Raw genomic sequence first — 26,041 nt, 5'->3', positions numbered from 1 at the left:
TGTATTAGCAGGTAGTAACCAAGAATTTGTTAGAAAGTAGAGTCGAAATGGGTGTCAAGAAAGCCATGGATCTGTCCTAATGTTCAAGAAGCAAAATACCATTCAGGCTATCTTTACACATAGTGGGGAAAGCTATGCTTAAAGAGATCCCACAAAGGATCAAAAAACCTCACATTTCATCACCAAATCATCGACAATATCTCTTCAAAGAACACTTTGTCAACATGATTTTTCTATTTCCTTGTTTAATTGTTTTTTATTCTGTGTTGTTGATCCTTGGCTTCTTTTAATGTTTACTGTGGAAGGCAGAGAAGGCTGTGGGAGTTCTAGCTGGAAACAGGGTTCCACCATGCAGCCCAGGATAGCCCTCCTTCCCTCTGCTTCCCAAGCTGAAACTACAGGTGTGGACCACCCCATTCAACTGAGTGTTTCTATTGGGGTGTGTGTGTGTGTGTGTGTGTGTGTACTGATGCGCACATGTGAGTGTGCATGATGGAGGAGGGAATGCAAGTGCATGTGTGCATGGGAAGGCCACAGGTCAACTCCAGTTTCATTCCTTCAGGAATCATCTACCATAATACCTTTTATGCTTTGATCTTTTCTTTCAGAATTCCATAAAATGTATTTTGACTATATTTTTCCTGTTCCCTGAACACCTCCAGATCATCCCCCAGCAGCTCCTTACACATCCAACTTCTTGTTCTTCTCTCTCTTAAAAAAAAAAAACAAACCAAAAAACCAAAAGCATAGAATTTGGCTTGGGTTGGCCAATTAATCTTCAACATGATCCCTGCCATGGAGTACAACTGACATACCCAGTGTTACTCCACTTGCAAACAGAAGGATGATATTTCCCTCTCCTAGTATCTATCCTTGGCAAATAACTTCTCGGCTAATGGTGAGAATTTGTGACAATTCCCTGCTTCTTCGTTGGGATTTTGTCTGGCTTTAACATGTGTGAATCTTATACACATGGTTATAGTCTCCATGAGTTCATATGTACACCAGCCTTGTTGTGTCTGGAAAACACTGTTTTCTAGAAGTTGTTCACAACTTCTTAATACAGTAAACTTTCTATCTTTTCTACATATATCTCTGAGCTTTGAGGGGAAAAGTGTAATAGATACATCACATTTAGGAATGAGAATTGCTTACTTTTTGAGACAGGATCTCTCATTAGGTTTGGGTGTTCACTGATCAGGCTAAGCTGGCAGGCCTATAAGCGCAGGGGACCCTCCTGTCTCTGTGTCTCCAGAGCTGGACTTATAGGCTCTCTACACTAGTCTGTCTGGTTTCTGTTTGAGTGTTGGGGATTGAACTCAGGAGGCCTTTGGTGCTTGGCACACACTTTACCAACTGAGCTATCCCCAGACACTTCTTTAATTTTTTTAAATCAGTGATTCTGTCCAACAGTCTTTTCAAATTCATATTTCAATACTTTATTCAATTTTTCTGCTGAGTAATATTCTTTTGTAATATTCTGCTATGTAGAATGCATGTAGAAATTAATGCATAAACAAGAGTTTTCATTTCTACATAACAAAATGTCTAAGAGTACAACTGCTGTGTTAAATAACATGAGTTTAATTGTATAAGAAACTACCACAGTGTTTTATTCAGAGTGTTTCTCTAGCAATTACACTCAAAGGATGAGAAGTCTAGCGGCTCTATATCTTGAACAGCACCTCTGATTTGTCAATGTTTTATCTTAACTGTTTTAGTGGTTATATAGTGACATGTTACATAAAATTTAATTTGCCTTTCCCTAAATATTAATGACGGAGAATATTTTCTAAGCCATTTGCCAAGCATCTGTGTGTTTTATGTATATGTTTCTGTGTGTGTGCATGTGTGTGTTTTCTACCTTCTCCCATAACACTCATAGAAACCATGATTGCATCAAGCCATTCTTGCATGTAAGAGAATCTTGTGTGTTCTGAGACCCCCTAATTTCTATATTTCAATTTTTTAGTTTAATCGTTGAAGATAAATTGGTATGAATGTTTATATGATATACACACATACATATGTATGCTATTTGCATATATATGCCATACACTTACTTTGTAAAAAAAAATCTATGGTGACTTTTACACATTTTCCTTATTTATTTTCATGCTTTTGATTATCAATGGTTCTTTCTTTCATTTAATAACTTTTGCACATTGTCAAAAAACAGTTAGCCACACGTTAGTGTGTCTCTTAGTTCTTGATTATGATCTATACATCTATGTATTATATAAAATGGCATTTTAAATACAAATCCACATGCTATATTATTTCATTTATAAAAAATACTTCAAATTGAGTGCTTGTTTCTGTTAGAATAGAATGGAATCTTGAGAGCTCTAAGCAACTTCATAGCTAAAAATGACCAACTGTAAGCTAAGGCATGGATGGTTTGACGTAACCATAGGTTTTTTGAAAATTATGGGAAAAGACATAAGGTACTTTCCATAAAGGAAGTCTACAAGTTACAGATACCAAGTTACTGAGAATAGCACACACTTCATGATTCAACACTTTATGCCAACCCAGAATTACGCCAAAAGCGCTAAGACACACTTGGGAGAATTTTTAAGGAGACTATATTAAAAAAATAATACATATCACATAAGTATCACTTTGTTTTCTGTGTTTTCATCCAATTTCATCATTTAATTATACAAGTAAAGAGGTTTACAACATTGCAGATCCTATTTCAAGACTTTTAGCCATTGAGTATATGGTTAAGTTGCAAAATGTTCCATTACAGTTAATGACCTAGTGGACTGCAATTTGTTTCAGTTTTCAAATACACTCTGTTGACATTTTCTAGAGAAATTAACTCTGCATGTATTATTTAACACTAATTCAGCTTTACATTTTTAGGAATTTTTATTCTTTGATTCTGTCAAATAGGAAGGAACTCTATAGCCCTAAATTATGATTTTGAAGGAGGTAAGATACCCCAGGTAAGGCTTCACTTTTAAGAGATTTGAAACAGAACTAGTAAATATTTGTAAAGCAATTCATCTTAAGGGGAAAGAAACTATCAAAACCCAATTTTTAATGGCTCTAATTATTCTTTTCTCTCAATAATTTCCTTAATTTTTGAGATTATAATATAATTGCCTCATTTCCCTATCAAATTCATGGTCTCTTTTTTCTTCATTAGTTGTTGTTATATATATCTATGTTTATGTCTATACAAAAATATTTCAAAACGCTTGACTATAATCTGATCAGTATGTGTAATGTTACTTGCATGTGTATTTTTTGAGCTGTCTTAATTCATATGATCTTTGCATTTTGCATTCTATTTAAGAATTCAGTTGTGAATATTTACTAATCTTGACCCTCAAATGCTTTTGTAGCATCAATAAGATTGTTTTGGTGTACTAACCCTTCCTATGCTACCTTTAACTATCGATGACTTAACTACGAGGCCCTTCTAGGCTCTTCTGAGTGCATTTGTAGAACACATTTGAAAAGACAAGCATATTGAATGAAGCACACTGCCCCAACCACCAGCCAGCTTTGGTGGTTGTGTTCACTTTCTAGAAATGCTCTAAGAGAGACATCTTATTTTTAAGTGGGATATTGTAATTTTGTTATTTTATTAGTCTCCTTATATACCTCTTTTAGGGTTTTAAACAGAACGGCTGTTGTCCACAAACATTTACTAAGTGGATAAGATTCAAACTATTAACTTCTAAATCTAAAACTTTGCTCAAGTTTTGCTTGTCAAAAATAATAAAAAAAATCACTTTTATTTTTACTATTTGAGTAGATAGCTACTAATCCCACATAAATACTAACAAAAATAAAGAAAAAATAAAATAAAGAAGCAGTGCAAAGTATATTTCAATTATTTATTAGAATTAAATTGCATTTGAAAATTAGATGGGTTAATTAATCAACCCAAATTATTTTTAGATGAACAATGGCAACAAAACTAAAGCCACTTCTATCACGTTAAAACTCATAAAAATTTAAATTTCCAATGAGTACATTCTGCTTTCTGTGAAGTACTGCATCTCAGCCAAATGTACCTACCTTTCTCTTAAATGTCTGTTTTTATTGTTTATCAGATGTCTCCATGAACTTCAAACAGCTGTGCCATGCTTAAGACTGTAAAAGTATGGCAACAGACAAGGATCCTAGCTAGCATTAGCAGAGGATGCTAATAACTAACCAGATCATCTCTTTTATTCTTTATGGATGAACAGAGCAATACACTCTGGTCATTTAGGGTGAGCACATTATTCAAGTCATTTTATGAGAGCATGTTGAAATCCTATCTGCTTATCTCTGACAGAAGGAAAGATGTTTCTAATATTCCTCTGCCATGTCCTGGCTCTCTGAGACTGGGAAATTTATATGTATATTCTGAATCAAAGAAATGGATCATTATGTCATCTACAAAGTGGAAAATTCTAACAATGATGTGGTACTCAAGACAAAAAAAGACTTAAATTTCAATTCTCATTTTTATTATAAAGGTTGAAAGCAATGAAACTCTACCGAGATAGTAACCCTAAGAGTGTACTAGTGGCATGCATACATTAGCAGTAACCAAGAGCTTTCTAATTAGAATTAAGATCTGCTCAACAAGAGGGAAAATTGGGCTTGGTATTGGAAACTTAGCCCACTACTCAGTACTAGTGAAGTCATAGATCTTGGAGGAGAACCTACAACCACTATTTACTAAACAACCGCTGTCCTTTAAAAAAATCTAAACATTTGTTCTTATACCCACAGATAAGTGGAGTCTTCACACTTCATCAAGGAAATTTTTCTTTGAAATGGATGGAAGCCACTATAGAAAACCACAACCACTCAAAATGCAAAGCTGTGGAGTCCAGTTCCAATGAGTCCATCTATAAAATGCTCACACTAGATGTGGCTCTATCTAGTGGCTCACACTAGATAGGCTCGGGGAATATTGTGGGATAGAAGGGAGAACAATCCTAAAAGACAAAATCTGTGAGATTATGTCTACTAGTGACATCAGAAACTATTATCAATACAATTTCACTAATGTAACTAGCCAAAGATGAATTGAACATAGGTGCTACAAATGGACAGGCCAAAATAGAAGGGAGAAACTCCAAACCTGCATGAAGAACTGCAGGCAACTAAGGAATGCTAAAAGAGGGAGAAATAACAGTCTTTTCCAAGTAAGAATAAGTGTTTATCTAATAACAAATGGAAACATATACACATGTAATATATATATGACAGTATATAGACTAAGCATGTTGTATTTAAGGATATATATGTTTATGTGTGTGTGTATATACATATATATATATATTATGCAGTAACAATAAATGGGGTAAAATGGGGTCCTGAATTTGAAAAAGAGCAAAGAGATGTATATAGAAGGGTTTAGAGCAGTGGTTCTCAACCTAGGGGTTACAAACCTTACAGAGTAACATATCAGATATTTATCATTATGATTTATAACAGTAGCAGAACTATAGTTACAAAGTAGCAATGAAACAATTTTATGGTTGGGGGGTCACCACAACATAGGGAACTGTATTAAAGTTTGCAGCATTAGGAAGGTGCAGAACCACTCATTTAAAAGGAGGAAAGAGAATGAAGAAATGTTATAATTATATTACAATCTCATAACTAAAAACAAAATCTGACAAAGGAGTGCTTCTTAGCAATAAATGAAAGAGATTTACTTTAATTAATTCACGGCAGAGCTATCTCATCCACCAGTCCTCCTTTGCTGCCAACAGGAACATGTCTCCTGTAGCCAGGAGAGGACAGATGCCTTTTCCATTTAACAGTGATAGGTGCACGTTTATTCCTTTATCAGCGTTTTAAAAGTAAAAGAGCAAAAGTAATTCCACAGTCTTGTGGAGATGATCTTATCATGCTTTTCTGTGGCTAAAGATGATCACATTTATTTTTTAATAGTCTGATTTGGGGTTTTTGTTCGTGTTTTGGTTTTTGTATCATTTTGTTTTGTTTTTAATGTTGAGTTTTTTTGTTATTGTTGTTTGGGGGGTTGGACTATTTTTATTATGTATCCCTAGTTTGCCTGAAACTTATTATGTAGACCAGATTGGCCTCAAGCTCACAGAGATCAGATTATTTCTCCCTGGAATTAAGGGTGTATACCACCATGTCGAGCCTGTATTATTGTTTTTGATGCAGAAAGATGTAAAATTTATTAATTCAGGAAAAAGTTTTCACTAAAGGCAATAACAACAAAATAGCACACTATCAATTTTAATCATTCAAACAAACAAAGAAAAAACAAGACATGCTGGGTAAATGTAATAATAGTTCATAGGAAAAACTAAAAAGCCCTGTTTTTTGGTTGGGAGGTTTTTAATGACTTCTATTTCCTTAGGGGATATGAGCCTGTTGTGATAATTTACCTGCTCTTGATTTAACTTTGGTATGTGGCATCTGTCTAGAAAATCATCAATTTCATCTAGATTTTCCAGTTTTGTAGAGCATAGGATTTTGTAGTAGGTTCTGATGGTTTTTTTAATTTCCTCAGTTTTTGTTGTTCATTTCTGATTTTGTTAATTTGGATACTGTCTCTGTGCCCTTTAGTTATTTAGTTTGGCTAAGGGTTTATCTGTCTTGTTGATTTTCTCAAAGAACCAGCTCTTAGTTTTTTTGATTCTTTGTATAGTTCTCTTTGTTTCTAACTTATTGATAGCAGCCCTGAGTTTGACTATGTCCTGTCTCCTACTCTTCCTGGGTGTGCTTGCTTCTTTCTGTTCTAGAGCTTTCAGTTGTGCTGTAAAGTTACTTGTATGGGATCTCTCCAATATCATCCTGAGAGAGGTAACTCAGACCCAAAAGGACATGCACGGTATGTACTCTCTAATAAGTGGATATTAGCCAAAAAGCACAGAATACCTAGGATTCAACCTACAGAACATAACAACAAGCAGAAATAAAGTGAGGAGGCTACAATCCAGCTTAGAAGGGGGAAGGAAATAATTATAAGAGACAGAGAGAGGGAAGGAGGCATCTGAGTGAGAAAGGAGAGGGGGAGGGTAAAAGGGGAACAGAATCAGATATGGGGGGAAGGGGCCAGGAGAGCAGCCCAGAGGGCCAAGAGAATGAATGGAAATAAGCAGCCTTGGGAGTGGATGGTGGGGGACCCTCTAGAAAGCAGCAGGAGATGAGAGACTCTCAGGACTCAGTTGGGGTGACCTTAGCCAAAATGCCCAACATTGGGTAAAGGGAACTCAAAGAGTACACCTCAGTAGATAGACAGGGCCTCAAGTGAAAGTACCAATCCACAATCAAAATTCCTGACCCAGAATTGTTTCTGTCTAATAGAACTACAGGGACAAAAATGGAGAATTGACAGAAAGAAAGGTGGTCCAATGACTGGCCCAGCTTGGAATCCATCTCATAGGGAGACACCAAGGTTTAACACTACTATACTGTGATGTGCTTACAGATGGGAGCCTGGCATGGTTGTACTCTTGAGAGCTGCTACCAGCAGATGACTGAGACAGAAGCAGATACTTACACCCAACTATTGGAAGTCTGGGATCTCTTTGGTTGAATTAAGGGAAGGATTGAAGCTGAAAGGGAGAACGAACCCCATAGGAAGACCAACAGTCTCAACTAAACCAGACCCCAGGGACTGAGTCACCAACCAGGAGCATACATGTGCTGGTCCCAGTCCCCTGGTACAAATGTCTGCCTGCATGGTCTGGCCTCAGTGGGAGATGTGCTTAATCCTGGAGAGACTTGAGGCCCTAAGGAAGGGAGAGGTCTGTTTTGGGGAGAGCACCCTCTTGAAGGCAAGGACGAGGAGGATTAGGATGAGAAACTGTGGGAGGGAGGATGGGGGCAACAGCTGGAACGTAAATAAATAAAATAATTTTTTAAAATATCCAATAAGCATTAAATGGGCAAGTATTGCTCATTATCATTCACTCATCAATTACATGGTTGAACACTTAACACTAACTCTGTTGGATAGAATTAAGGCAAACTAGTACAGCTTTAAGTTAGTAACCAATTAAGTGCTATGGGTCTCAGAATGCTGTTTCAACATCAGATCCTTAAGGTGTATCTCAGCACCAAATACAGTTTGATTAAAGCTGTCTTACTGTGTGAAATACAAAGATTAGCAAAACAATAATATCTGTATTCTGTACTTCAGCACATTTTCTCTCTCTGCTGAATATAATAGGCCCTCTACTTTTGTGCTTGACTAACTCCCAACTCAATTATCAAGAGTCATCTTAGAAGCATACAGCCCAGCTTTATGGAAATCTATTTTTAGCTTTTTAAAAATCATGACTTTTAATTTTTGAAGTATAATTTATATATATATATATACATATATATATGTATATATATATATGTATTCCTATCATTTCTTCATTTCCTTTCCTCTTAGTTAACTATTCTATTTCTGTGAAGAGAAATCATGATGAAGACCACTCTTATCAAAGAAAGCATTTAATTAGGGGCTTGCTTAGAATTAGAGGCTTACTCCATGATCATCATAGTGTGAAGCAGACAACATGCCACTAGAGCTGTGGCTGAGAGCATTATGTCCTGATCCATAGGCATCAGGCAGAGTGTGAAATACTGGGTCTGGTGTGAGCTTTTGAAAGCTCAATGCCCACCCACAGTGACACAATTCCTCCAACAAAGCCACACCTCTATATCCTTCCCACACACTTCCACTAACTGGGAACCTAAAATACATGAGCCTATTGGAGAATGATTTTCATTCAAACTACCAAATTTTTCCTCCCTCCAGAGGTTCTGAAATAGCTCTCTTTGTTCTCTGTGAAATTCATGGCCTCTTCTTTCATATTGTTGTTATATACATTATAAGTAACATTATATGGACTGATCAGCTTATACTTATGTATATAAGAATATAATGTAGTGTATAAGGTAGTATAATTCTGAGACAGAGAAGAAGACAAGGGAGTAGTTGGAAAGGAAAGAGGGTTGAAAATGATATAAATACAAAACCATGAGTGAAAATCACAAAATATATTAAATTAAAAGGATGAATCAGATCAGAAATCATTTGTCCTGTTTAGTTATTCTGACCGGTTCTCCATTACCCTTGTGGAAAATGTTCTTGCTATTGAGAATGTGGCCCCCAAATAAGAAGTACTTGACATACCATCAAATAGAACCTTGATTTAAAAAATGATCATTACAGCAATTTTTATTGAAAAACACCTAAATTTTGACCAAGGTTAGCTAAATAAAGTTCAGTTATTTAATAATTAGGAAATTTAAATGATTGCATAGATTTATGCTGCTGATACAAAAATGCAGAACTTAAGATTGTATGCCTAAGATACATAAAATCTACATTTTTAGGTAGATCTCAGGTGAGTCATATTCATATCAAAACCTCAATTGCAGCAGACCAAGGGGACCCCTAGGTCTTTCCAGTTACTATGGATACCTTAGTCACAATATCCATTATACAACATTTACAACTATGTGGTTTTGTATAGACTGTATGTTTTTTAAGGCAAGATCTAATGCTTTTGCTGCTGCTATTCTACTTTCCATTTAATTGATACTCCATAAATGATTATTAAGTAAATGAATAAATGTAAGTAAGCACAAATTAATGAAAGAAATAAAATTTAATTCATTGATTTTATAGTAATTCATAATCATATGGCACAACTAAAATATTAATTATGAATTATTGAAAATATTTTAAAGGATATTTTTTAAAACACCCAACTTAATGAATTCTTATGCTAGAAAAACAACATAAAATATTTTTATTCCTTACCAAACACTACATTAAATGGAGAACTATAACAGAATTCTCTTTCATGTTTTTTTTTTCCAAAAAAGCCTACAGTGAAATTACTACATGATAACACCAATTTGGGTATAAGTCATCAGCTGAAAAGATAGAAACAAATTACTTTTGATTTTCATTGTTTTGCTGCTGGTACACAAGTCATGTTACTGTTTCTCTTTAAGGCTGCAGCTGTAGCTGGCTCTGCATCACTGTTTAATTACTGCCTTCAGACTTCATTCTGACCCATATACCATTATAGGATCTGCCCAGGCCAGATGAGCAAATTCAGAAAGCTGTGAAAACCCTAGATGTTTGCAGAATCATTGCACTGGGACTTTGTTCTTCTAATGACCTAGATAAAATAAAAATATTCTTTCACTGTTCAACCCAAATCTTTACCTGGCTGTTTCTCGCCACTCGGCATCTTCCCCTTCACGCCAGCAAATCTCATCCAGTTCTGTGAAAAGGTCATGAGGAATGTGCTCCTCGTCATCATCCTCGGTTCCAAGAATAAACTGCACCCTCTGTGATGGGGTATCTATAAAAAAATCATATAGAAAGATCTGTTTATCATAGCTACAAGCTTTAAATGCCCCAGCAAATACCTTTGGCACAATGCCAATCTCACACTCCCTGTGTTCCTCACCTGAGCATTCAACTAATCTTATCATAATACTGTATAATATAATTCTGAACCACAAATATATTAGTATACACACGCACATACATACATACATACATACATACATAGAAAGCCTGTGTGGGAAGAACATTTTTCTATATAATATATGACACATTTATCTACAAAGAGACTATCCCATGATACCTAAAAAGAAAGAAAAGAACTAGAGACATATATAGCAAGGTTACAGAGTATAAGTTTATATTCAGATCATTGTTATATACTACAATATATAATTTCACAAAAAACACAATGGCTTCAACATACTGAATAGGAATAAATTTATGGACACAGATGAGGACATGTATTCTGTTGACTATAAAATTTTATGAAATAAATGATACAATCTAATTATGTGCTAAAGCTCCATTTCCAAAGTCTTGGAACCCATAGTGAAAATAAGAATGTAAGGAGGGAGAGAGTAAGGCAGAATTGATAAACCTGCATATAGAAGTCTTAAGATGGGATCATGGATAATTACATGAAACTATAGTAGACAGGAAATAGGAAGTATGGGAACTGCTTGAATTAGGGAAGACCATAAAGGGAGGAATGAAAGACCAACCATAGCATAGTTCATGAGGCTGGTGTACATGGGATTCGGGAAGAGGAAGCAAAGACGTTGAGTAATCCAACTAACAAGACATTCCTCCTAGAAACAAAGGCTGCATTACATGAGGCAAAGCAAAGGGCAGCATTCTTTGATACACTGGCTCAACAAGGCATTAAGGACACTTGGTTATCTCCTTCTGAAATCCCCATGAAGAACAGCCACCATATGATGAAAGACTAACATTACTGATGAGACTAGGCATTGGGAGACAGTGCTGCTACCGAATAAAACAGGTATGATTGAAGTAATGTTTGATGACCAGTTCAAGAGCAAAGACAGGCATTACTGAGAAAATTAGGTATGCAAAGGCTGTGTTTGAATCATAGGCCATATAAGACTGGATTCACAGGAGAGTTAAGAAAAAGGTTAAGCCATCAGAGAGGTTGGAACTAATTGGGAACTTTAGTGGTTTTGCTGAGCTCTGTGGAGGGACATGATCTCTGTGGAGTAAGAGAGGCTTTGTCAGGTAGCAACACAAAACTGTCACAGAAGTGGGATTCATAAAGTACTAAAAGCACATAATGATGTTAACAAAGCAAAGAGCAGAAAAAATGGACTATCCAGCCTACCAGGAAGAAAATGTGACAAGATCTGTGCTCAGTAAAAGTTCTCATGAGGAAAATTAACAGAAAGCCAAAACATTCCATTAGTGAGTTTTTGGAAGGCTTTAAACTCTGAGCAAAAAGTTAGTGGAAGAAAAGATTAAGAGGTAAAGAGCTATCCCCTAGCATATGTAGTATGAACTGTACTGAAGATGAAATGTTTTGTTCGGCCTACAACATTTCAGAATCCAGATGCAGCTGATGGGAAAACAAACACCACAGTTCTGATCAAGAGCCTACTGTAGTTAGGATCCTAGCAGCAGCCATGGTGGGCTAAAGTCAGCTCTTGGACCCAAGAAAAGCCAAAAAGCACAAGCCAGCCCTCCAAACACTGCATAGGGAAATGCTCATGGACATACCTCAGGAGGAGCACCCCAGAATGAACCTATGTGCTCATGGGACATATAAACATATATTTCTGTTGTATTGTTCTTTTGTTTAACTATGTAACTGTTTGGAGCTCCCAAACACTCCTTAACTGGCACTGTATTACTTGTAATGGATGGTAGTAGCATTCAGGGGTCTTGCCCATCCTTGATTAAAAAATAGACTTTCTATAATGTAAACCCAAAGAGTCTTACATGTTTGTGAAAGCATAGTAAAGGCTACAGTGAAAGAATTTATACAAAGGCATCTTGTATAATGAAAAGGGCATAAAATGTTGTTGGATGGAAACCCTATAACTGCCTCTGACTCTAGAAAAGTGAGGAGGGCTAGAAACAGATATTGGTGGCATTTAACTAGTTGTTTTATAGTGATTTAAATGAGAAATGTCTCCTATAGGCTTATATATTTGAAAACTTGGCTAGAGAAAGGACCCAAGGAGCTGAATGGTTTGCAGCCCCTTAGCATGAACAACAATATGAACTAACTAATACCCTCAGAGCTCCCAGGGACTAAACTCCAACCAAAGAGTACACATGGGGGAACTCATGGCTCCAGCAGCATGTGTATAGCAGAGGATGGTCAAGTCGGTCATCAATGGGAGGAGAGGACCTTGGCCCTGTGAAGGTTCTATGCCCCAGTGTAGGGGAATGCCAGGGCCAGGAAGTGGGAGAGGGTGGGGTGGTGAGCAGGGGAAGGGGGAGGGAACAGGGGATTGTTTTCATTTTGGGTTTTTTTTTTTTCTTATTTTTTTTCTTTTTCTTTTTTCTTTTGGAGGGGAACCTGGAAAGGAGATATTGTAAATAAAGAAAATATCTAATAAAAAAAAAAACCAAAACAAAACTTGGTCCCTGGTTGGGGGCACTATTTGGAGAGGTTATGAACCTTTAGGAGGTGGAGCCTTAATGGAACAAGTACTTCACTGTGGGTGGGTTTTGAGAGTTTACAGCCTTACCCACTTCCAGATTGTACTCTGGGATTTTTATTTACCTTTGAGGATGTGAATGTTCAGACTCCTGCTCTGACTGTCTGCTACCATCTCACTCATAACATTATAAACTCATCCCTGAATCATTAATTCAAGATACAATTTACTCTTGCTAGTTATTTTGGCCATGGTATTTTAACACAGCAAAAAAAGGTAACTAATGCAGGATGATAATTCAAAAATTGAAGAATGGAGACAGAAGACATTTCAATATTGGAAGAATGAACAGAGAAAAGGAGTAATTTGGGAGTAGAAAAGAAGTTTTTTTAATTAGATGGACAGTAGATAGTAGAATTGATGTTGTGCAAATGCATAATGAGCATCTTTCTCTTTATAAGTACCATTCTATACAGTTAGAATAGAGAAATTATAGAAATATAAGAGAAAAATTTTTACCCTCCTCTAGTTCCCATCCAATAGGAAGGATGGTATAATGGAATAAAGCAGAAGGGAATTTATAAACAAGTAAGAATTCAGTAATGCAGATGGTTGAATGGCGGTCAATGGTTAGGAAACAGCATACAAAGCTTCTAATTGTGAGTACGACTGGAATACAAATGAATAGATATTGCTTTTATAAAGATAACTAATCAAATAAGCTCTGTCCACTTGTAATATAAACTGAATTTTCAAAAAATGACTAACTATAAAAAGTCAATTTAGATAGTTATACCATTTGAATCATAACTAGAAATTTTATTAGCAAACTCATAACTGGATTAGTACTCATGCTCTTCATGTTTCCTTATTATTCACATACTATTTAGACAGGTTCTTACATTCTAAAACCTCAGTGAAAATATTCTTGTTTGTATATCCTATATTTTGGGACCTTTCTGAAGAGTTGTCAAAAATATACTGATCCAAACATATTTCTCATGTCAGCATAGCAAGTGTAACTGTAGAGGTGATTTGGGGGTTTTCCATTTTAATGTGTGATTTTATTGCCAAGAAGTATACATTTCTACTGACTATGGTAGTTACTGACTTAAGGAAGAGATCCACAAACAGTTTATTTACCAAGATGTATTGCAGTATTATAGAAATTTTCATCTTCTTTATCCTTGCTATGCATAAGAGTTGTCATTATTCAGATAATCCATCTTTTGATATAATAAAATAATAAGACTGATAATTATCCTTCAAATTCATGTCTTCAGGCTCCTTCAGACTTAACAATATTTTTATTTTGGTTGAAGTTTAACATTTTCTCATATTGTTTGAGTATAATACAACTGAATATGAATGTTTACTTACTATTAATGTTAATTCATAATTATGGGTAAAAAGATGATACAATTAATTTTCAATTAAACCACCAAAAACTGACAGATATTTCTCATCAAAGAAGGTATAAAAAAATATGAAGCATTTACAAACTGTGTCCCTGAAAATTTAGTTAAATGCCCTCGTTTACCCTCATAAATACCAAGACGGGAGTGACAACAGACAGAGGCAGTACACATGCGCTCTAACATATTTCTCCAAATAGATCTGTGATATGTGGTATCAAACCCCTTAGATGAAGATCAGAGTTGTCTGCCTCTTCCTAAAGCCAACTGAATGAAGCTCCAAGAGTATCAGAGGATCTGGAATTCTCCAAGAAGCCTGGATTAAGACTCCTGCCTAAAAAGAAAATAATGTCTACTTAGCTGATGATGGCTGAGACTCCTGCTTTGAATAACTGAATTCCCAAAATTTATCAGGGCAGTGAACATGTATAAGTGTTTCACAGATGGGCAAAATAAGACAGAAGTAGGAGGTATTATCAAAAAGTATGTGCAAAGTGGGTTTGGTTTAGATCTCATATAATAGGCTGATGAAAACCAATGGGGAAAGCACTGAGAGAAAATCTGCTCCTAGAACTGAATAACTACAGGTTAAGAAGAATGCATGATAAAGTTGTTAGGATTCCTCTTGGAGGCCATGGGAGAGGATGGGCAAACAGCTTTAGAACTCCTGGAAGGATGCCCACTCACGATGGTGTGCCTTAGAGAGACAGAGCCGCAAGATTTATGTGTCGTGAGGACTTCAGGCTGCTATGGAGTTTCACTAGGTTTCTTGCCTTTGTGGACATCACATCCTTCATAATCTATGAGCTGCATGAAAACTCTAAGGTGGTTCTAGCCCCTCACTGGGCAGTGTCATTGGCACTTACAATAGTGACTGATTCTTTTCCAAGTATTGCTGCTGGGGCAGACTAATGATTCAACCACCACTTTAAAAAGGATTTGGAGATATTCTGTTAGTGAAGTTATGATGTTTTTGTTAGTGGCTTTAATGTAGAAGTTCTTGGGGAACAATTTAAAATTCAGAAAGGTACACGCTTGATAGTTGAGAGAAGGACTTTTTTTTAGGTCAGGGAACAAGAACAACGGCAGCCCAACTAGTGCTAACTGATGTTTCTTTCTTGCGAAAGCTAGGTTGGTGATTAATTTCTTGTGCTCATTTAAGCTCTTAGCTTCCTGATATGATTTAATAAAAAATTGTTAATGAGAAGCTGTTGTACTCTGAGGATTTAAAGTAGAAATGACTAAGAGGGGTTTTTTTACATAAAATTTTAGATTTGTGATTCTTTTAAAGATTTTCTTTATAAGATTACTTTTTAAGATAAAATAATAAAATGATTGATTCTGTCTTTGTAACTGCAAATTTTGCAGTCTGCCAGTAAGAGACCTGGCTGAGAAAAATACATTGCTTGCTTATACTTTGTTAATCTATAATAAGCTACTTAAACATAAATTTATGTGGGTCCTTGGGAATAATTTGCTTTTTCACCTATAATACGTAAAACGTTTAATTGTGTAAAAAAATTGGGGAACATGCTGTTTTTTTTTACTTGTAATTATTCACTTCAAAAATAGAATATAATCACATTGTAATTTTTATACTGTTCGAGAGGTTTTACTGGGGGATATAAGCTATCGGAGAAAAAATAAAGGTGTTGGATCCTTGCTTCATCCACCAAGTGTGTGTGTGTGTGTTTTCCCCCTTTTCACTGACTCTGGAGAATTAAATTTTGTTCCCTCATAGAAAAGTCTGCTGAGTGATTAGTTGCTGATAGCATACGTCCCCCTCAGTACATGACCTGTCAAAGCTGGCTAAATTCTAGTTACAGATTCTCTAGGAAAGAATGAGCAAACTCAGATTTTTTTCTTTTAGCTAAACCTAGAAAATGTGGCATCATTTTGTAACAATAGCAGTTCAGAAAGAATCTTCCTGCTTCTTTGTTCCCATGGATTGCATTCATTTCCTATCCTACAAATCTACAGGACTCAAAAAGGGGTTGGAAGATGATAGAGTGTTTGAAGAAAGGAAAAGGTGTTCAAGGTAAGGAAGTTATAAAGCATCTTCCCTTTCTTCAACTTCAAGAGGCTCTTGCCTACACAATGTCTAGCTGTAGAAAGTGGACACCTTCACATTCAACCCAAGTTCAGACTATACTTTCTGATTCTGTTACACAAAACGACACTTTCTGATTCCTACTTCAGTCTTCCGAGCACTGGAATTATAGAGGATACCATTACATTTGGCTCAGGGTTCTCTAGCATTCATGAAACATTAGCCTTTAATTTCATTGAAAATAGTAGTTGCTAATACTAATTCTATAAAAATGAAAAGAGATAAAACTTATTTTAAATGTATAAATTTCTGTGGGTCACATATTTTCAAATTCTATCTCTTATATATGTCACAATATAGTCAATAAACCACTGATATTAATTGGTGTTAATGTATATCACAAGGAAACTACAAAAGATTCATTTCTTTTTAAGTGCTCATTCTCAGTAAGATTCAGCAATGTCATTATAATGTTAAATGTTCGATATATAATAAATTAGAAAAAGAAGTTACATTTATACTACATTTTGGTTTTGGACATTTGCCAGGTACTGTAGATATCAATATTGCTTCTAAATATTACTAGCAACTATTTTAAGCAATCTGTCAAACTACACTCGTGAGCAATAATTGAGTCAATAACTAAATCTCATGATTCACTCTGTCAAAAGAAGATGCTTACTTAGTAAATAAGGCAGGTATTCTAAAATAAGACTGATAAATTCCTTTTCAGAAAAAGAAAAGAAAAAGAAAAAAGGTATACTTAATGGTGTGCCCTATGAATTTCTTAATTACTTCATCTGAGATAATGGTTGGGTGCTATCTTATCCTACAAGAATACCATATCAGAGATAGATATCTTATATTTTCCAACCTGATCTCATCAAGTAAATTGTTTCTAGTTGGTTTTCTACTTCTTGTTGTTTTAGAATAAACAATATATTGAGTAACTACAAATACAACATAAATTGTAATTACATGGTTACACTAAGAATTGAGTTTAATATTTTCATTGGATATGTGTAAGGTATAAGACACAGCTATTTTTTGTTGTATAAAGGAACCTATTCAACCTTCCAATTGCTTGTCAAACACCATACCTCACAACAGGCATGCCTTGAACTGCCATAATCCTAATAACTCTAAATCATTTTTTCTTTTAGTATTTCTAATTATTTCAGCTTAGTATTTTTCTACAGTTTAGATAGATGAATAACATGCATGTATCCACCCTTAAAAATTCAATTGGTAAATACTTGAGACTTAAACTTGAGAATTCCTAGTGTTTCCCCTTATAAAGCATCAAGATGAGGTACTATACACATCCAAAGTACAAATCACAAAATAAAAACCTCATACTTTCAAATAAAGAGGACTTGTGAGTGGGAAATAAAAGATCGGGTATTCAAAAGATTTGTCTAAGACACAGTAAAAATAACCATAGCATAAAATATCAATTTACTAAATGTATATAATCTATTTAATGAAAGACAGAATTTACTTGGGTTCAAAATAACATATGACTTTTTATCTCTGATTTTAATTCTGAAAAATAAAAATAATTTTATGTGTATTATGTGCTATTCATCAAAGTCCTTTCATGACCACCCAGCAATATTTTAACATCTTTAAAGAAATTTAGGTTATTGTAGTAGCTATTCCTGGTTGTCAACTTCACTATATTTGAAATGAACTACAATCCAGAACTGCAAGGCTCACCTGTGATACCGATGTTGAGGCTGGGAGATACAGGTTTCTGACCTGGATCTTGGCATGAAGATCTTGAGGCATAGTGGCTATGAATCCCAGGAGACTAAGGTAAGGGGATCTCTGAATTCAAGGCCAGCCTGGTCTATATAGAGAGCTTCAGGACAGCCAAGGTTACATAGAGAGACCCTGACAGAAAGAGAGAGACAGAGACAGAGATGGAGAGACAGAGAAAATAGTTCCCAAGTTCTGCCATGTATTATTTTTCTGTTTCCCATAGAATGTATGGGCTAGGGAAACGGTTCAGTGGACAGTGTTTAACACAGAAATATAAGGACTCAAGTTCAGAGCCAGAAAACTCACATAATTGACAAGTGGGCATGGTACCCCACAAGTAAACCAAGTGCTTGGGAGGTGGAAACAAGAGATCCTGAGGGCAAACTGGCTAGCTAGACCGGCCAGATTAGCCAGCTCTGAGCTCAATGAGAGATTCTACCTCGCTAAACAAGGTGAAAAGCAATCAAAGAAGACACATAATATCAACTCTAGGTTCTGCTGGCCTAGAATTTTTTGTTCCAGAGCAGAGAGTGCTCCTACCAGGAGCCACAATGAACATTCCATTGACCTGGAAGCTCAGACTCCCCACTGGTCATTTTGGAATTCTAATGTCCTTAAACCAACAGGATAATAAAGGAATAACAGTGTTAGGAGGGATGATAGATTCAGATTACCATGGGGAAATTAGATTGCCTCTTCACAATGGAGGTAAGAAGGATTAGGTCTGGAGTGCAGGAGATCCCTTGGGGCGTCTCTTAGTACTTCCATGTCCTGTGATTGAAGTCAATAGGAAACTACAACAGCCTAATCCAAGCAGGATGGCAAACGACCCATCAGGAATAAAGGTATGGGTCACTCCTCCAGCAAAAGAGCCAAGACCTGCTGAGGTGCTTGCAGAGAGTAGAGGAAATACAGAATGGGTAGTAGAGGAAGGTAGTTATAAATACCAGCTAAAGTCACATAACCAGTTGCAGAAATGAGGATTATAAAATAATATGAATACCTCTGTTTTATTTTGTTAAGAACACATTTGTCTTTCTTCCAATTTCTTTAATATCAATTCTAAAAGAATGTTCCCAAGGGATATTGCCCCATTGTAAATTTACAAATATGTTTTTGATTGTAAGAGGAATAGTTATATCATGTTAGGCATATTCATGACCTTGTTATTGTTTCATATGGACATGGGATACTATTTGTGTCAAGTTGAAAAGGGGTGGATTGTAGTGGCTATTCCTGGTTGTCAACTTGACTGTATTTGGAATGAACTACAATCCAGAATTGGAAGGCTCACCTGTGATCCTGATCCTGAGGCTGGGAGATACAAGTTTCTGACCTGATTCTTGGAGTGGAAATCTTGAAGCATAGTGGCTATAAATCCCAGGAGACTAAGGTAAGGAGATCTCTGAGTTCAAGGTCATCTGGGACAAAGCAAGTCCTAGATCCAGGCCTGGTGGTACACACCTTTAAACTGGGCCACACCTTCAGCTGGAGACCTACATAAAGATGTTGGAAGAAGGAAGGCTCACTCTGCTTCACCTGCTTGCCTTGTGGGACTGAGCAACTGCTAGATCCTTGGGCTTCCATTCACAGCTGCTGCTGACCATTGTTAGGAGTTGGACTATAGACTGTAAGTCATCAACAAATTCCACTACTATATAGAGACTACCCATAAGTTCTGTGACTCTAGAGAACCCTGACTAAAAAAATTATGTTCCAATAGAAATTCTAACTATGTTATACAATGCCTGTTTGTATCTGCTGAAACTATATATTTTAATGTAGTATACTATACATTATATAAATCATACTACTATCAAAAATGGAAAATTCTCTTAGTTGATGTAAATATCTCTCTTCTCTCTTTAAATGATTGGTATTTTACTGATTTTTATAGCCTCTGATATCATAGGCTGTTGAAATATAAACTATAGCCACAAATATAGCATAAATAAGATATAAAATATAGTATAAATAAGATCTGTGTTTATATTTACTAAAACATGCAGTGAAAGTAAAAATGACAACACAGAAAAATTTTTCTAAAGAATAAGATCTTATCCTCTGAGTACTCTTTCACAAAATCTGGAGACACACCATTAAGGGAATTAAAACATGGGGTCAAGATCCCCCTAGCCCCTTCATTCCTGTCTCTCTAAACGTATTCGTTGACCTACTGTAGCCTGCCTGTAAGACCCCCTCCTCCTGCTCTGCCTCCATTTCTTGGGGACTCTGCATCTTGGTAGAGACCCAGTTTAGCTCTTTCCAACACCTTAGCAACTTTTTCTTCTAGTCCATCTCCACCAATACACAGAAACACTTTCTACAAGAGATCCCAGTGGCTGCAATGGGCTGGAAGTCAAAAGAGATCACTGCCAGGGACCAAGCAGCCACCACATTTTTTCTAGGATACAGAGTTTCATAACAGAAACCAAAGAATGGAACATACCCACCAAACATGAAAAAGAACAGATAACAATACAAATAAACACCTTAAACACTCTAACTCCGGATGCCAGGCACCAGTGGGAAAACAAGAATGCGAAAAAGCAGGACAACACCACTCCATCAGAAGCCTATTGCAGTAGGCCCTGAGAAGTTCAATATAGCTAAATCACAACACAAGGACTTCAAAACTGAAATTATGAGTATGTTAAAGGATACAAAGAGGCTATTAATAAATGCCTTAATGAGATAATGAAAACATATAAAAGATGAACTTAACAAAAAATAGAATCAATCAAGAAAATCCAAACTGAAATAAAACTAGACACAAAAGTTTTAGGATTTCAAACATAAGAGGAAAGAGGCTTACTCAGAAACCTCACCAACAGAAAGACATGAAAGAGGAAAGTTTCAGATACTGAAAATGAAGTAGAAGAAATGAATAGCTTAATCAAAGATAATGTTAAATCTAACAAAATCTGTGCACAAAATATCTGTGCACACGTCTATACACAAATCTATAATGCCAAGAAAACACTAAACCTACAAATAATAGGGACAGAAGATGAAAACTTGACAAAGACACATCTATTTTTAACAAAATCATAGAAGAAAATCTCACCAATATGAAGGAGTTGTCTACCAAAGTATAGTAATCATAAAGAGCACAAAATTAAAGAGGACCAGAAAATACATTCCCTATGACATTTAACAATCAAAACACTTAATGTGCAGAACAAAGAAACCATATTAAAAGCTGCAAGAGAAAAGTCAAGCAACATATAAACATAGGCTCTTTGGAATAACACATGATTTCTCAGTGGAGACTCAGAAAGCCAGGAGGGCCTAGATGGATGAATATTATAAAAACTCTGAGAGATTACAGATGCCAGATCAGAATATTACATTCAGCAAAACTATCAATCACAATCAACAGAGAAAGGAAATTCCAAAAGAAAACCAGTTTTATTTAATTTCTATTTAGTAATCCAACTCTACAGGAGGTGTTAAGAGGAAATTTTCAGTCTGAAGAGGTTAGACACATCCAAGAAGAAACAAACAATAGATAATCCCTCCCAAAACTGTAAATCCAAAAAGGGTGCAAAGCCACAACATAGCAAGAAAGTAACAGAGATCAATGATCAATACACACTGATCACCAATAATTCTCTATACTAAAAGTTTAAATTTCATAATAAAAAGACATAGATAGACTAAGACTGGATTCGAAAACAGGATCCATCTCTCTGCTGCATCCATGAAACACACTTCACTATCAAGGCTATATATTAACTCAGAATAAAAGGATGGAGAAAGGTATTATAAGCAAATGGATCCAAGAAACAAACAGGAGAGGCCATTCTAATATGTGGTTAAGCAGACTTCAAGCCAAGACAAATTAGAGTGATAGAGAAGGACATTGGACACTTATTTAAAAAATCCACCAAGAGGAATAATGCAATTCTAATGATTTATGAGCCAAACACAATGGCACCAAAATTCATAAAACAAACAAACAAAAACAAACAAAACAACGAAAACCACTACCACAGCTAAACTCACATATTGACTCTCACATAGTCATAGGGGGTTACTTCCATATTCTTCCATAGTGATAGGGGGTACTCACCAATCGACAGATCATCCATACAAAAACTAAACAGAGAACTGCTATAGTTAAATATATTTATCATAAATTAAATAGAACTCCAGACATCTAGTTCATCCAAATACCCTAGAATATACATTCTTCTCTGCAGTTATTGGAATGTTCTCCAAAATTAACCACATTCTTGGACACAAAGCAAGTCAGTTGTGAAATAACACATTCCATCCTATTTGACCACACAGGATTAAAGTTGGATATTAACAACAACAGACACTACAGCAAGGTTACACACTCATGAAAACTGAACAATTTACAACTGAATGAAATGAAGACCAAGACAGAAATAAAGATGGAAATTTATAAATTTTAGAACTGGAAGAAAATGAAAACATAACATACCCAAACCTATAGGGCACAGTGAAGGCAGTTCTAAGATGCTAGCTCATAGCACTAAATGTCTACATAAAACTTAGAGAGAGCTCATTAGAACTATAAGAAATAACACCCCCAAAGAGAAATAATCAAAAACAAGCAAAAAATAAAACTGAGGACTGAAATCAATGAAATAGAAACAAACAGGACAATACAAGGAAGAAACTAAATAATCAATGAAACAAAAAGTTGGTTCTTCAAAAACTCAACAGGATTGGCAAACCCTTAACCCTATTAACTAGAAGATGGAAAGAGAAGATCCCAATTAATAAAATTAGCAATTAAAAGGAAAACATTACAATAAGGTAATTAAAACATTAACCTTAACTGTTAGAAGATATTTGGAACATGAAAAATCAACAAAGAAAATATACTCATAATGTACAAATATTCTGCAAATAAGTAAGAAAAAATTAATTACAGAACATACAGCTTTGATAGCCACTTCCTAAAGGAGGCTACCCAAAAGCACATGCAGTTTCTCAGCTCCATTATCAAGAGCAAAACAGAAATTAAAACAATGAGCTGTTACTCATTGTTCTAGAATGTCTGATATTAAAATAAGGGCATAATCAACTCTTAGTTAAAAAGGTAACATGAGATAAATTCTGAAGCCTTGATAGTCAGAGGGTAAATATGTACCTCAGTTTGGAGAAAGTAGTTGGTATTATCTGTTAAAGTTGAAAAGACACACACTCCATGGCGGAGCAATGCACAATCTGATCCATGCACAATCTGATCCATGCACATAAAAGTGCAAATGGGCACAGACAGGCATAAATGACAGTATCCATGGGGATTCTACTGATAGTTGTTAATACACTCTAAATTTTATTAACAGCATATAATAAAAATTAAGATATACAATATATAGAAGTATATTTGTATATTACATAATAGTGAAAATTATTAATACACCTCAAGGATCTCCTTTATATAAACTCAAAAACAGGAAAAACACTCCATTTAAAAGACAGGCCATCAAGCCTTCGTAGAAGAATAAGAGAAGTGAACTTGCAAAGGCAGAGGGGATTTTGAAGTCAGGTCAGATGGTTGTTAATCAGCTAAACCTAGAAGAGTCCTCTATCTAATTCCAAGGTCATGTTAATATATAGCATATCGTTGTGTACTGTATTTTAAATAACTAATAAAGAATCATATTTTCATATTTATTTCTACTGCTTATAGATTAGCCAATAGTAACTAACACAAGCCTTGTCATATTTCTTGTAACATTCTTTGAGTGGCTGAAGAGAAAAAAATCATTTTTTTTTTAAATTTCTCTCACCATCATTCATTTTTTAGCTGACTATGAGTTTATGCTTCAAACTGGTCATTCTATAATACTCACTACTATTCCTATTTAAAAATAAAATTTTAAATTCTACAAAGTTAGTAAAGGATGGCAATGAAAATAGCAAGAGAAAACCTGGGCAGTTTCCATTCCTTATAGTAGAGAGGAGGATCAAATGTGACTACAGCTCAGGAAAACTACTGTATTTGTTGTTTACAATATCAAATGGAAGGGGGAGAAGAAATTGCTAGTCAGGAAACTGCTTATTGAGCAAGCATGGAAACCTAAATTCAGATCCTTAGCAGCTACATAAAATCCAGGCCTGGCAGCACATGTCTGCAACCTAGTACCTTAGGAAAGAAGAGAGTGGTGGCTCCCTGGTGCTTGCCAGGCAGCCAGTCTACTGACTCAGTGAAGTTCCGTAAGAGGCCCTGACTACAAACAAACAAAGAGAAAGAGAGAAAAAGAGAAAGAGAGAAAGAAAGAAAGAAAGAAAGAAAGGAAGAAAAGAAAGAAAGAAAGAAAGAAAGAAAGAAGGAAGGAAGGAAGGAAGGAAGGAAGGAAGGAAGGAAGGAAGGAAGGAAGGAAGGAAGGAAGGAAGGAGAGAAGGCAGGCAGGCATGTGATATCTAACTGACGAAAGTACCTGATGTCAACTTCTGACCCCTACATGGTTGCACACACACATATGTATATGTACCAATATGTATACACATAAAAACATACATACACATGAGTCCATACATATATACATACATACATATATATACACCTAAAAATTAAAATAATTAAAGTAATGTTACATCATTTGTTTTTAATAAAAGATTATATATAGACAAAACATCCTCACTGCCACCACTACACAACCAAACCAAAACTCAGCAAGAAATCAGATTGCAGCTACTGGCTCTGGAGAACTGAAGCCAGTCATCACTTCCTTGTGAGGTAAGCATAATCGCCTTTAGCTATACATAAGGCTTTTCCTTTTGAAAGTCAGGTTCGTAAAACCCATGTCATATAACATGTAGCATCATGTCTGATAGTATGGAGCATATACTGGGGTGAGAGAATTCTTAAGAGTACTAAACCTCAACTGCTTCTCCAAACACATTGTTAAATTGATGGCTGACAGAAATTTTAACTCAAATTATTCCAGGTGTCTCTGACTCATACCCTACTTTAACGACATAAAATAACCCATATTCCTAGCAGACATACCTCCTGCTCCTTAGAATTTTTCTCTATTGATTCTACATGTATTTGAAAAGTAAATTCTGAAAAATTTTGAGGCACTTGCAGTAATGTCTTATAATATGCTCTTTAAACTTCTTCCAAGGAAGAAAAATATTTAAGTCATTGGAATATTTCTTTGATGCTTTCTTTCAGCATAGAAATACTGCATATCATCACTATACAGAATATCAAATCTCAAATTGAATGTGATGTTGTTTAGAAAATGATATAAAATTCAGCATGTGACTGGGTATTTAATTTGGCCCACTGTAGAATGAGATTGAAAGTAAAGAATTGGTCCTACTAAAAAAACAGACAGAAGTGAGTGAGGTGCAGGAAGCTGCATTGCTTAGAGACTGCCCAGGAACCAGTGCGGTCCCCAGTGATGCACACCCTAGGTTTACACATCAATAAAGATACTCAAAGAGGGTGGGAGGAAGGAAGTAGGTGTCGTAAAACCAAGGGCTGATGCATTGAGGGAATAATTCATTAAAAACACGGAGAACAATGCTTACCAAAAGAAGGTGACTCTCTTCCATCCTCCAGTCCTGAATCTCTCTCTCTGTCCCTCTTTCTGTGCTTATGACCACGATGCCTGTGACGACGATGGCTTTTTCTTCCACCCAGGGGTACATGAACTCCAATAAATAATGTTCGATGACCTTCATTACAAAATAAACGCACAAAATCTCTCATTTAGTCCAGAACACAGAAGATGATGATTTACATGTTTAAAGAATCTCAGTTTAATTCAGCCCAGTAAATTGTGTTTGTTTATAGTTAATGAGGTTTAGGGCAGCCAGGCAGTGGTGGCACACACCTTTGATCCCAGCATTTGGGAGGCAGAGGCAGGCGGATTTCTGAGTTCGAGGCCAG

The 26,041-nt window shown here is 35.7% G+C and overlaps 1 protein-coding gene across 22 annotated transcripts in view; it reads right to left on the bottom strand.

Moving 5' to 3' along the window:
* Slc4a10 (solute carrier family 4 member 10) overlaps positions 1 to 26,041 on the bottom strand; it is a 432,277-nt gene that overhangs the window by 103,085 nt on the left and 303,151 nt on the right. For all 22 annotated transcript variants that reach the window (XM_031370397.1, XM_031370402.1, XM_031370408.1 and 19 more), the window contains 2 exons: positions 25,681 to 25,827; positions 10,178 to 10,316 (listed from right to left, as the gene is read on the bottom strand). In XM_031370397.1, coding sequence (XP_031226257.1) covers positions 10,178 to 10,316; positions 25,681 to 25,827 — 286 coding nt within the window. The remainder of the gene's footprint in view (positions 1 to 10,177; positions 10,317 to 25,680; positions 25,828 to 26,041) is intronic.

This window comes from Mastomys coucha, unplaced genomic scaffold (assembly GCF_008632895.1).
Source record: "Mastomys coucha isolate ucsf_1 unplaced genomic scaffold, UCSF_Mcou_1 pScaffold15, whole genome shotgun sequence".
NCBI lineage: Eukaryota > Metazoa > Chordata > Mammalia > Rodentia > Muridae > Mastomys > Mastomys coucha.
This window is presented reverse-complemented; position numbering and strand designations above follow the sequence as displayed.